The sequence below is a fragment of the Pelodiscus sinensis genome, chromosome 7 (genome assembly GCF_049634645.1).
Source record: "Pelodiscus sinensis isolate JC-2024 chromosome 7, ASM4963464v1, whole genome shotgun sequence".
Lineage (NCBI taxonomy): Eukaryota > Metazoa > Chordata > Testudines > Trionychidae > Pelodiscus > Pelodiscus sinensis.
Window position 1 is genome coordinate 76,289,755 of NC_134717.1, and position 12,410 is coordinate 76,302,164.

Sequence of the window (12,410 nt, forward strand, 5' to 3'; positions counted from 1 at the left end):
AAGTCACTCATGTGGCCCAGTTGATAGTCTAGGTTGCCCATGATTGCTGTAGTATCATTATCGCTACCCCTGTGACTATTTAAATACTTTATACCAAGTGTAACAGCTTCTGGAGTGTTACTTTATACCAAGTGTAACAGCGACTGTGTTGATGCTATCTCAGAACACTCAATGCCCTACCACTAGACTATTTGGTTGGAAGCGTGGGTCGCTAGTTCAAATCCCTCCTCTGAGCAAGATGGAGTGGGGACTTGAACTTGGATCTCAGACATCCTAGGTAAGTGCTCTGACCATGGGATTATGGAGTGATGGAGGCATTTCCACACTCCTTGGTTTTTGTGAATGGCACCTAATTCCCCTTGGAAATCTAGCCCAAAAATTGTTGTGGGCCAAAACTATTTGATGATATTATGTGAAATTTGCATATTTTGATGATAAACTGTTTGAAAAAAATTGTTTTTCTACTTGGGAGTAGACAATGATATGGAGAAATGTAACGTGTCTCTTTGGTTTCTCTTTTCCTAGGCTCCAGCAATAGCTTTTGCTAACAAAGGCTACCATATTTTGTTGGAAAAGCCCATGGCAGTAAGTTCAGCAAGGTCATAATATTCAAGTTTAAATAGTGGAGATAATTTTCAAATATCAAGTTAAAATCTTCAATCAAATTGCCTTAGCATCTTTTTTGGTACATTTGATAATTTATCAAAGGTTTGGTCTGTCATCTTTTATATTTAATAAACAAAAAATGAGGAAAAAATTGTCTATAGTCTTGGTTTCCTAATCCTTCCTTTTTTTTATTTCACTTAGAATATAAATTCCTTGGAGTAGAAACTCCCTTAAAGTAAGTGTGTGTGTGTGTGTGTGTGTGTGTGTGTGTGTGTGTGTATACAGCCCTCACCCATATAAGTCTTATTGTAATAAGTAATATTCTACCTGTCCATAAATATAATGTGGAGTTTGCTTTAAAGATGTTAAAATGCGGTTAATTGACTAGTCGATAGGCGCTTCTGCATTCCTTCTTTGAAATGTACCAGAGTCCCCAGCTCTTGTACATTCAGCGTACAGCCCAGGGCCAGTGGGAAGTCCCACTGACTCCGGCTTGCACGCGGGTGCCTTCTTTGAAGTGCACAAGAGTCCCCAGCGGGGACTTAAAGTCCCCCACTGACCCCAGGCTCCATGCTATGTTGCATGCTGCTAGGAGCCTGGCATCAGCTGGGGAGTCCCCAGCTGATCCCAGGCTCCCTGCTGCATTTCCCAGGCTTTTCCCAGGCTCCCCACAGATCAGCTGTTGGACAGCGGTCCCTTTAAACCACGCGTCCGCGTGATTCAAAGGGGCAGCTGCCTGGAGCCCGGAGTCAACTGAGGACTCCCCAGCTGACCCCAGGCTCCTAGTGGCATGCAGCGTAGCATGGAGCCCGAGCTCAGTGAGGGACTGAGAGTCCCCCTCTGACCCTGGGATCTGTGGCTTTGAAATGCACAAGAGGCCCCTCTGGGGACTCTTGTGCATTTCAAAGAAGGTGCCCACGTGCAGGCCAGCATCAGCAGGACTTCCCGCTGGCCCCAGGCTGTACGTGGAGTACCACATTCCTCCTTTGAAATGTACAAGAGCTCCAGTGGGGGCTCTTGCACATTTCAAAAGACACTAGTCAAAAAACTATCCAATAAGCAAATGTTTATCGGATAGTCAACAAGTCTTTAACATCCGTAGTTTGTGTCCTTACGGTTTGTGTCTCTGGCTTTGGGATCTTACAGTAAGATGGTCCTGTTAAATTTATGATGCCATGTAACTTCTGTTGCAATATAACATAACATTGGACACAGGATTTAGATTTCATTGTAGAATCTAGCAGAACAAAAAATAAAATGTTGGGTTTAATTCTTTCCTGCTATCTGCTGTAGAGTGCCCTGAACCTGCATCTTTGATGTCAGCGAGAAACTTTCCATTGACTTTACTGGGCACAAAGCTAATTCTGAGTCAATGGAATACTAGTACCTGCAGTCTCTATCTTTCTTCCTAAATGTTTTTGTACTTCCAAATTTGTACTATGTGAAAGTTGCTTTACAGACCTATTACATTTTCACCAGTTTGGGGTGCTATATAAATTGTTGTTTATATTTGTACTCATATGCTCAGTGCTGTATATGACTTGAGACAATCCTTTCCCCCAAAGAGTACTATCTAAATAGACAAGATGGACATGAAGTGTCAGACAAAAGAATATTATCTTCAATTTACAGCTATAAAGTGAGGCACAGGGAAGCAACATGGTCATGGTAACGGAGTTTGACAGTGCCTTACAGTTGATCACAATTTCCTGAATTACCTGGTAGTGCCTTACTCATCCCACCACTATTCCTCTAATGTCAGATACTTTAATATCCAGCATGGTAGGTCCTACCAAACATCAATATATGAGCCTAAATCTTTAAAAAATCATGACACAAATTTTCCATCAATAAAAACGATTTGGTGCTTTGCTAAAATCTTGAATAACAGGTTTCACTCTGCAGGAGAGTTGTTTGGTCTCGTTTAATATACTCTCTAATGATGATGCAAACGTATACATCACTAGACTAGAGTATTATTGGTGAGTGCCAGTCTCCTATACTTGCAGATAAAATTTCAATTTAGCAAATATGTGCCTAGAAAGGTATTTCATAAGATGTATTTTTCCAATTGTTAGTGTTGTGACAATTAGTAAATTCCTAATACATAATGCAGTCAGAATAGAAACGACTGAGTTCTTTTCTCTGGTTTATAAGGTAACACCCGAGGACTGCAAAGAGATTGTGTCTGTCTGTAAAGTGAACAAAGTCATGCTTGCTGTGTGCCATGTCTTGCGGTACTATCCAGCCTCACTGAAGATAAAGGTACACTTATTGCTATAACGCTAGCTAGTAGAGTCAGTAAACATTCCTTCCTTCTGGGTGATATGGATGTTAACTGATACTGGTCAAGGGAGTAGGCTCAGTAAATTCCTGTATTGCTGTGTGCCACACTCCTAATATTACTATGAAAGATAGTTTTTTATTCTCTGATCTGTTAGAATTGCAAAAAGCAGCTATGAAAGTTTAGGCCAGGACTTTAGTTGACTGAGAAAATAAGATTGTAAACGAAATTCCATTAAGAGATTTCCCAAATGGCTTAGGCTATACATTAGCTGGCATTTTAGGATCCACAAGTGTTAAACATGTTTTAGAAGTATTTCTACAAGACTACTTTGGAGCTGTTAGAGCAAAGGTGGACAACAATTTTTAATGGGAGGCCGCTCCAAGAATTTGGTAAGTGGTTAGGGGCCGCACTCTTCCATGATATGAATGGAGGATGTGTGGAGGTTGGGTGCAGAAGGGAGCTTAGGATGCAGGATTGGGTGTGGGATCTGTGAGGGAGTTTGGGTGAAGGACGGGGTTGTGACCTGGGAGAGTTATAGGTGTAGGATCAGGGATGAAGAGGGTTTGGGTTACATGGGGTAGGAGTGCAGAAGGGGAGGGAGGGCTGAGATGCCCAAGGCAAGTTCTTGCTGGGAAACACTTATTTGGGTGGCTCCCAGCCATCAGCCTAGCTGGGACATCAGCCAAGATCCCTGTCTTCCATGCCCCTGCTCTGGCTGCAGGGGCCACATTTGATTGACTTAGAATGCTGCGAGCCCAGAGGAGGGAGGGGTACTTTTGCACACTGCCTTTAATGCAAACAGGCAACTCCCATTGGCTGGCTTCCTGGCAGAGAGCTGCTCTGAGTGCAGAGCAGAGATGGGGCAAGCAGGGAGCCTGATGGAGGCTCCTGTGGGCCAGATCCAGTGGCTTGGCAGGCTGTATTCTGCCCTCCCCTGAGATACAGTGCGCTGTATCAGTGAGAAATGCAGCACTGCAGATGTCTTTTTACACATTATTATTCCGAGATTTAGCTTCCAGACTTGCTAGTTCTGCTCAGGGAGACAATCTTGATATCGTTGTTCAATTAAGACTCCACTGTAGAATTCCTTTGCATCTGGGGGCACAATAGAGTGGTTACTTGGAGATGATCACTTGGGTGGTTTTAGGCTCTGGGCCTTCCTTGCCCACTATTTCAAAGTCTTGTGGATGTTTGGTTTTGTATTGAATTGAATGTGTGCTCCACTTCAGGTGAAAAGTGTCCTTGTGCCTTTGACTGGAGAATTTTACAGCAGTGCTCATCTGGGTCTCCTGATTTTGCGCTGTTCAATATTACTTCGGGAGTCTGGAAGGTTTCCTGAGCTGGAGAGTCCATCCTTGCAGCTTTTCAGGGTTGGTCTACATGACGTTTGGTCCTCTCATGGGGAATGGACTTGATAACCTCTTGAGGTTCTTTCCAGTTCAGTGAACCCACACTTCAAAATTTAAGTGGCCAGCTCACACACTGGTTTACCTAATGGCTTTGTCTGTCTTACATGTAAATATAATTTCATTGTCTCTCCTTGTTCGGTTTACATTGGAGACACATCCAAGCACTTGTAACCACGTTCCTTTGTCCAGAACAGGATGACTTAAACACTGCCTGCCAAATGCATTTTGAGAATGTATTTCCAGTAGGGATATTAAATTTTGATTAATTGACTAACAGCTGTTGCAACACTTCAAAGACAAAAGTGTTGCGTGGAGCATGGGGCCAGTGGGACAGTCTCCCGTTGGCCCCGTGCTCTCTACGGCATTTGTTAGCCGGTGGCCAGGGTAGTGAGTGGTCTGTGAGCCCTATCGCACCCGAGTCTTTGCTAGGACAGAAGTCCCTTCGCAGCGGGCAGCCAGGGAGGCTGACGGGTGCCCCAAAGAGTCTGCCCCGTGGAGGCGGCACGACTCAACGCTCAGCTCTTACTGCGTTTACCCCTGATTGGCTATGGTTCTTTTGATTGTGTTTGGTTCTGTTACAGCAACAGGAGGAGTCAGGTTAAAGCTTAAACAATTACTATTTTATTGTTACAAGGCAAGCTTAGCTGTTAAATGTTACTGCTGTGTTACAGATGACACAGCCACTACAAAAGGCAAGACAGAAAATACAATGAAAAGTCACTTAAAGGTACCATGAAACCCTTTTGGTTCTCTGAGCTCTTATTGAATGTGCGCAAAAATAGACACCTAGCAGATATATTCTCACTCCTGCGATCCTTACTGCAGCGAAGCCAGCGTTTCTCTCAATCCAAATGGGAAGCAGTCGGTACGAGACAAAGGTGTCCCTAAAGTCTCGGGGGTCCAAGACCGCCTGACCAGCAGGTATATGGGTGGATCTCCAATTAGAGTGGGGCACAGGGCCCTACTTTATACCCCTGTGGTCACATAGACACGGCTCTTGTCATTAAAATGCCAATTAAGTTGGAATGTCTTTGTGACGCCCATTCCCACAGGGGGTCCAAAGCTTAATTTGCACCTGTGAGGTGGAGGTAATTAAACCATTAGGGCCAGACATCCTTTTTCTGATGGGGCGGCAGATTCCTCTTCTGGGACGGTGTGTGTAGGCATATCAATACTGGTACCAGCCAAAGGCAGCCCAAGGCCCCCGACTGCCTGCTGGCCCAATTGTCGCTGTTATCTGGTTCCTGACTAGCTTCCAGGGCCATTGTTATTCCAGCACCTCTGGAGGCCCTGGAGCCTTTGAAGACAGAGTTTTGCTCTCAAGGATTCTCTCTCCCAAGGATGTCAGAAGGAAAGTGGGGGGGGGGGGCTGTTGTGTCTGGCTACAGCATTTCAGAGTGACAGCGCCGTGTGGAGCCTGGGCTCAGCTGGGGACTCCCCTGCTAATCCTGGGCTCTGTGCGGCGCTGCTGTTTTGAAAGGCCACGGGGAGCCTGGCGTCAGGCTGCATGCAGCATTTCAAAGTGGCAGCGCCACGTGGAGCCTGGAGTCAGCTGGGGGCTGCACGCGGTGTTTCAAAGCAGTAGTGCCATGTGAACCCCAGGCTCTGGCCCCAGACTCCATGCGGTGCTGCTGCTTTGAAGCACCTCTTCTCTTCCCTCCTCTCCCACTTCCTTGTTGCTTCTTTCTGATACAGGTAGCAAGGGGAGTGGAAGCGACTAGTCGACTAGCCCGTTGACTATCCAATAAGCATTTGCTTATTGGATAGTTGACTAGTCGTTCACATCTCTAATTTCCAGCACATATTTATAATTTTTCAGATACCCCACAATCATATTGGTGATGAGCATATCATCAGTTCATAGATGATAGCAGGTTATGACAATAGTGAAGTGGATCAGTGAGGGTATGTCTACACTACAAGGACATTTTGAAATAAGTTATTTTGGAATAATAACTCCTGAAATAACTATTTCGAATTAGCACATCCACACTACAGGGAAGCCTCAAAATTAGTCTGAGGCAGGCTCCCCTAATGAGGATGCACTACCTCAATTTAGAGCCCCAGGAAACACTGGGAAGTAATTACTTTGAATGGCCCTGGGGAGGAGCTATTTAGAAATAGCAGCAGAGGAGCATCGTTGTTCCTTGTGAAATGAGGGTTTATTATTCCGGGATAAGAAACCTGTTATTTCAAAATAATGCTATACTATAGACGTGCCCTGAGTGTGTCAAGTCTCGTTTAAGTTATGTGATGGCGCACCCTCAGCCAGTTGTTATTGAGAGGTTCATGGGGTCAGAACAGACTTGACAAGTTAAAAAAGATGCTGCTAATTTTGATTTAAATTTATATTTAGTTGTAAATATATTTGACTTTATAGAATAATTATACTGGAGAGAGGCAAATGAGATATACCACGAGAATTTTCAGTGAATTGTCAGACATTGGTACCTCTCTTTATTGACTAAAGAATGGTAAAGAAAGTATAGCATTCAAGTGCAGTACAGTGGTTTTTACTGCTGGGATTTAGATGCAAAAGGAAGGAATTCCTAAATGAGAGAAGCAGCAAAACCTTTCTAGGAAATTTCAGTAATGGACTCTTGAACTTAATATAAATAAACAAATCTGTTCTCTTTGAAATAATACAAAGGTATTAAAAGAATAGATATCAAAATTTGAACAAAATACTTTAATAAGCTTTTAAAATATTTCACAAAAACATGATGTATACAAATAAACTTGAAAGTTTCAGCTAATGTTGGTTGGTGCAATTCAAGGAGGCATACCATCGATTAAATCTTTTAGAAATCACAAACTTTTGTAAGTGTGGCACTCTTAAGCTAAAGTTACGTAAAACTGTTCTGAGACCAGCTGTAACATTCAATGCATGCACACAGACCACTGAATGGAAACCTTCTAAATGTGAGGAAGCTGATACACGCAACTCAGATGATGAATACCATGTCATGGAACTGAGTGGATGGAGGACAGACCTGTGCTAGAAAGAGTGGAACCTTATTTGGGGCATATGAGTAGGTCAGTTAGACTGCAATTGCTTAGAGACCAAACGGGCAAGATAAATTCGTTAGGTTACACAACAAGTGGAAAGTTTTAAAATCCAGATGAGATTCTGTAGGAACCATCCCAATGAAAGTCTGTTCAGGAGATCTGCTAAATCAGAGAATCTGATGCCCAGTGTTGCCCACTCACTGCCTATCTATGCCTGCCTATTTTGTGGGCTGTGCCAGCAACTTTTATGCCATCAGTAAGAGACGTTTTTGACTCTCGGGGGACTACTTAGTGCCAGGAGTCAACAACCTAGGTACTATGAAAAGAACCTAGCTGGGCCTTTTAAGAGTATCATAGGCCACATCTGTACTTATGAAGAAGTTTGAATTAAGATATGCAACTCCAGCTACGTTAATTGCACAGCTGGAGTCTACATACCTTAATTCGAACTTTAACACTGTCTCCACAGCGGGTGGTTGACAACTGTTGTGGCTTCACCTCTCAGAATTCCCAAAGGGGGTCCAGATCACAGTGGATAATCTCCACTGAGTGGACAAAGCTCTTTTCTGAGAAGACCGATACTTATCTCCACCTCTTGAAGGAGCTGCCATGTCTGTGTAGTAGCAGAAAGAGGCTTTATGTAACTGAGTAGGCAGAGCAAACTGAGTTATGTTTTCTCACTGTCCTATTTTTGTAGGAGCTAATAGATGCTGGAGCAATTGGAGACATCTGCCACATACAGCATCTGGAACCCGTAAGTGCATGCTCAGTGGTATTGTCTGAGTTTAGGTATGCATATTAATCTGTGCTTTAGTAATTAAAAACATTTAGCATATGTGCTATTTAGCATCTTCTCAAGTGTGCTAGAAGTAACTAATTAAGTTCTGAATACTGTTGTTCCTTTTCCTTCTTTGTTTCAAAATGTAATTAATTAAATAGGATTTGAGACAACAGACTTTTACTATTTTTAAGTCTTGTGTATTTTTTATATTTTTATTAATTGTTGAGCACAAAAACAATTATAAATTTTTGTAAGTACTTTAGAAAAAATGCTTAATCTTGTTACCAGAACTCAGGGGTGAATTACTTGAGAAATGCTGCTTCACTTCCATGACACTTGTAATGAGAAGCACCCCTAAACAATTTTTGTTTTGAAAAATGTGATCCATTTTTAAAAGTATGTGTGTGGAGGAGGAGGGAGAATTTCTTATTGTTTGTCCTATCTTATTTGACAGATTTGATTTACTTCACCACCACTTAATCCCCGTATGAATGTAGCTCCTTCTTCTGTATATCTTTTTTGTATACCAATAGCATCTTTAGACACAGCAGGCATGTGAAACTTTTGGGAACAGTTTGTGGTAACTTCTAATCAGAGCTATGAAAAATGCTGAGAGCATTATTTTGTGTGGACTTTACCATTTTTTAAAATTTATCAGCAAAATGTTGGATTTTTATTTCTAAAGTTGACAGTCAGAAAAAAATTAGCCAGTTATTACTGTTTAAAGTTAGTGAATTTTTTTAAATTCAAGCATTGAAATTAAATTTCATATAAATTCAATAACATTCCTGCCCTGCCATTTCAGTTGTGGTTTAATGTCAGAAAGCAATGTGGCTTACAAATTCCAAGCAGTCAGACGTGTTCATTCACTATTCTTTTTTAGGATGAATAGCTCAGTTTCCAAGTATAGTGGACAAATGACAGTAATTAACTTTGCTCTAGGTAACACTCACAAAATTAAAGTCACATATATTCTCTCTCCAGTTCAGGGCATTTTTAATAAACTGGCAAGAGTCAGGTGTTTAAAAGCAGATTTTTCTGTGATCTTTGTACATTAATAACATTCAGGAAATTAGCCTCCTTTTAGTGAAAATAAGTTTAGATATTCAACAAATTCTGCTTGTCACAGTAAGCCAAACAAATCTGGATTGGATCATTCTCAAGCAAGATGCCGAATTATTTGTTCACACTTAAGCAGATTGGGAAGGACTGTGATTTTTGTTTTGCTTCCCGGAACTCCATTTTTGGAGGTTATAGGAAGTATAAACTGTTACAGTCTGGCCCAGTGTCTCTTGGTATAGACATCTGTCTGAGTGGATCTGCATACTGACACTCATATGCTTCCAAATCTGGTGGGTGTGAGTAGAGTTTCATCCTCATTTCTGGGTGTGGGTCCTTAAGACACACTCTGAGACTTAGTCCTCTTTGTGCCTTTCCTTGGGACATGAGGCATTGCTGCCTTCATCCTGTGGATGCTCTGGGCTTGTAATTTAAGCCCCTTAGGACAAACGAAAGCAAATAACACAGATTTGGCAAAGGAATTTCTTAATCACAGAAAGTTCACTCTTGAAAGTAACAAGTGATCCTATGGTGTTAGGCAAGGACTAGATTTTTATCAATGCAGGGCTAGGGCATCTGGGCCGTAGCTCAGGCTCTCCATCCGTACCGTGTTTCTGTCCTACAAGTCAAATATGAAGGACACAACAAGATGAGTGGTCCAACAAACAGCTTTATTTAACACAATACCAAACCTAACTAATAGGACACCTTAGACTAGAGAACAAAACACAACATTTGATTGTCACAAAAAATAAAACAGTGACATGAAGCCAGAACCGAAAATACAAATACCAAAACTAGGCCAATACAATAAGTAGAGGATCATACCGCTGTGTTCTTGATATTCAGAGGCAAGGTGGGAAGATGCCACAGGAACAGGAGACACCACAGAAAGGGAACTCAGGAGAGCAGGTCACTGGCCTACGTGCTCAGGCAGGTGGGGAAGGAGTGTCTTTGCTTTTCTTCAGCTCTTCCCCTGTTGACCTGTCGTTGTGTGTGTAGTATGGACAAAGAGGCAAGTGACAGGTGTGTGGGTGTGGATATCCTGAGGAATCCACTGCCTCAACCCTACTACTGTTACCCTGACTTCAATCAGATCTGCTCTGTGCCAGCTACTGCTGCTGGGTGTGGGGAGGCAGGGCTGCTCCACCACTGAGGACTGTTCCAGACTCACTCTGTGGCTGGAGATCCCCAGTCTCTCAGTGGTAGGGGGGTAATCATGCTCCTGCTTCTGGCAGCTTATCGAGCCAGCAGCCTGCCCCAGCTGCCCGAAGGAGTTAAAGTTGAACTGCCTCTCCAGCACCGCAGAGCCACAGCAAGCGTGCAGAGGGCCCTGAGGGGCAGATGAATGCCCCTTATATTCCCTCCTGTTGCTGGACAGATTGGGGTCAGGTGTCCCCATGTTTCCTGCCTTTCCTTTTTCTGTCTTTTTTCATAAGAAAGGCCATACTGGGGCAGACTAAAGGTCCATCTAACCCAGTGCCCTGTCTTCCAGTGGTGGTCAGTGCTGGATGCCCTCTCCTGTCATCCTTTTCCAGCCTCTAACAAACAGAGGCTAGGGACACCATTACTATCCATCCTGGCTAACAGTCATTGAATAGCCATTTCAGGCATAGGATAGTGACAGGGAGGCTGACAGCAGCCTCAGAGGAAAAATCAAAATGGTGGACATAAATAACACTGGTGACCTTTCCCCAACAGTGGCACCTTAGAGATTACCCAAAATATATATAATCATGAGGTTTTCTGGGAAAAGCCCACTTCATTGGATGAATTGGAGTCACCAACTCATCTGGTGGAGTGGGCTTTGCCCACTAAAACTCGTGATTTTATATATTTTGGTTAATCTCTAAGGTTCCACAGGACCACTAGTTTTTAAAGTTATAAACTAACATGGCTACCCCTCTGACATTGTTGAAAGTATAACTCCATATAAAAAAAGACAACCACGGTAGGGATGTTAAAGACTAGTTGACTATCCGATAAGCATTTGATTATTGGATAGTCTTTTGAGAAGTGGACTAGTCGATTCTCCACCCCCCCTCCGCAAGATAGAGGCAGCAAGGGGGGTAAAGGGGTACTTCAAAGTGGCAGCGCCACACAGCTGTGCGGTGCTGCCGCTTTGAAACCCCAAGGCAGCGTTTCAAAGGGGCAATATGGGAGCCCGGGGTCAGCTGGGGACTCCCCATCTGATCCCAGGCTCTGCACACCATTTCCCCAGAACCCGGAGTCAGTTGGGGAGTTTGCAGCTGACCCCGGGTTCTGTTGCCGCAGGAAGCCCAGGATCAGCTGGGAGTCCCAGGCTGACCCTGGGCTCAATGGCAGCTGCCCCTTAGAAACACCAGAGGTGGCATTTTAAAGGGCCAGCTACCGTGGAGCCTGGGGTCAGCTGGAGACTCCCAGCTGATCCCGAGCTCCCCATGTCATTTCCCCAGAACCCGGGATCATCTGGGGAATCCCCAGCTGACCCCGGGCCAGCCGTGGATCAGTTGTGCGGTGGCTGCCTCTTTAAAATCCCGCCTCCGCACTTTTCAAAGGAGCAGTGAAGCCTGGGGCAGGTTCTGGGGAAGTGCTGTGTGGAGCTTGGGGTCAGCTGACCCTGGGCTCCTAGCGTCATACAGAGTAGCATGGAAGGCGGGGTCAGCGGGGGACTGTGAGTCCCTTGCTGACCCCCGGCTCCATGGCTTTGAAATGCACAAGAGACCCCGCCGGGGACTCTTGTGAATTTGAAAGCAGGCGCCCGTGTGCAGCCCAAAGTCAGCGGGACTTCCCACTGGCCCCGGGCTGTACACGAAGTTCCGCATTCCTTCTTTGAAATGTACAAGAGGGAATGTAGAAGTGCCTATTGACTAGTTGATGGAAATTCCATCGACTAGTCAATTAACCGCATTTTAACATCCTAAACCATGGTGAGCATTAATTGGTAACTTTGATAGTCTCCTAGGTGTTGCACTGAGGGAAGCTTGTACCTAAATTTGCATCTGACTATTATTAATTAAGCCTCAGTGGAAGTTGCAGATACCACCAAACCTCATCTATCATAGGTGTTTGCTGACCCAAGAATGCCACAGTAAATAAAAACGGTGCTTACTTTAAAGGGGCCAAACCATATATTGTAAAAGTTTTAAAGGTACAACAAGAAAGACAGGTAAACAGTAATATTTTCCAACCCCAAGAAGGAAAGAAGATAGAAAAGTACCCCACAAACACTAGGTTACACAAAATACAATAATTACACAGTCCAGTAGTTGACAGTGGG

At 43.8% G+C, this 12,410-nt stretch overlaps 1 protein-coding gene across 13 annotated transcripts in view; it reads left to right on the forward strand.

The window, feature by feature from the left end:
* LOC102452580 (putative oxidoreductase YteT) overlaps nt 1–12,410 on the forward strand; it is a 62,080-nt gene that overhangs the window by 21,040 nt on the left and 28,630 nt on the right. For all 13 annotated transcript variants that reach the window (XM_075934384.1, XM_075934383.1, XM_075934382.1 and 10 more), the window contains 3 exons: nt 526–585; nt 2,764–2,871; nt 8,009–8,065. In XM_075934384.1, coding sequence (XP_075790499.1) covers nt 526–585; nt 2,764–2,871; nt 8,009–8,065 — 225 coding nt within the window. The remainder of the gene's footprint in view (nt 1–525; nt 586–2,763; nt 2,872–8,008; nt 8,066–12,410) is intronic.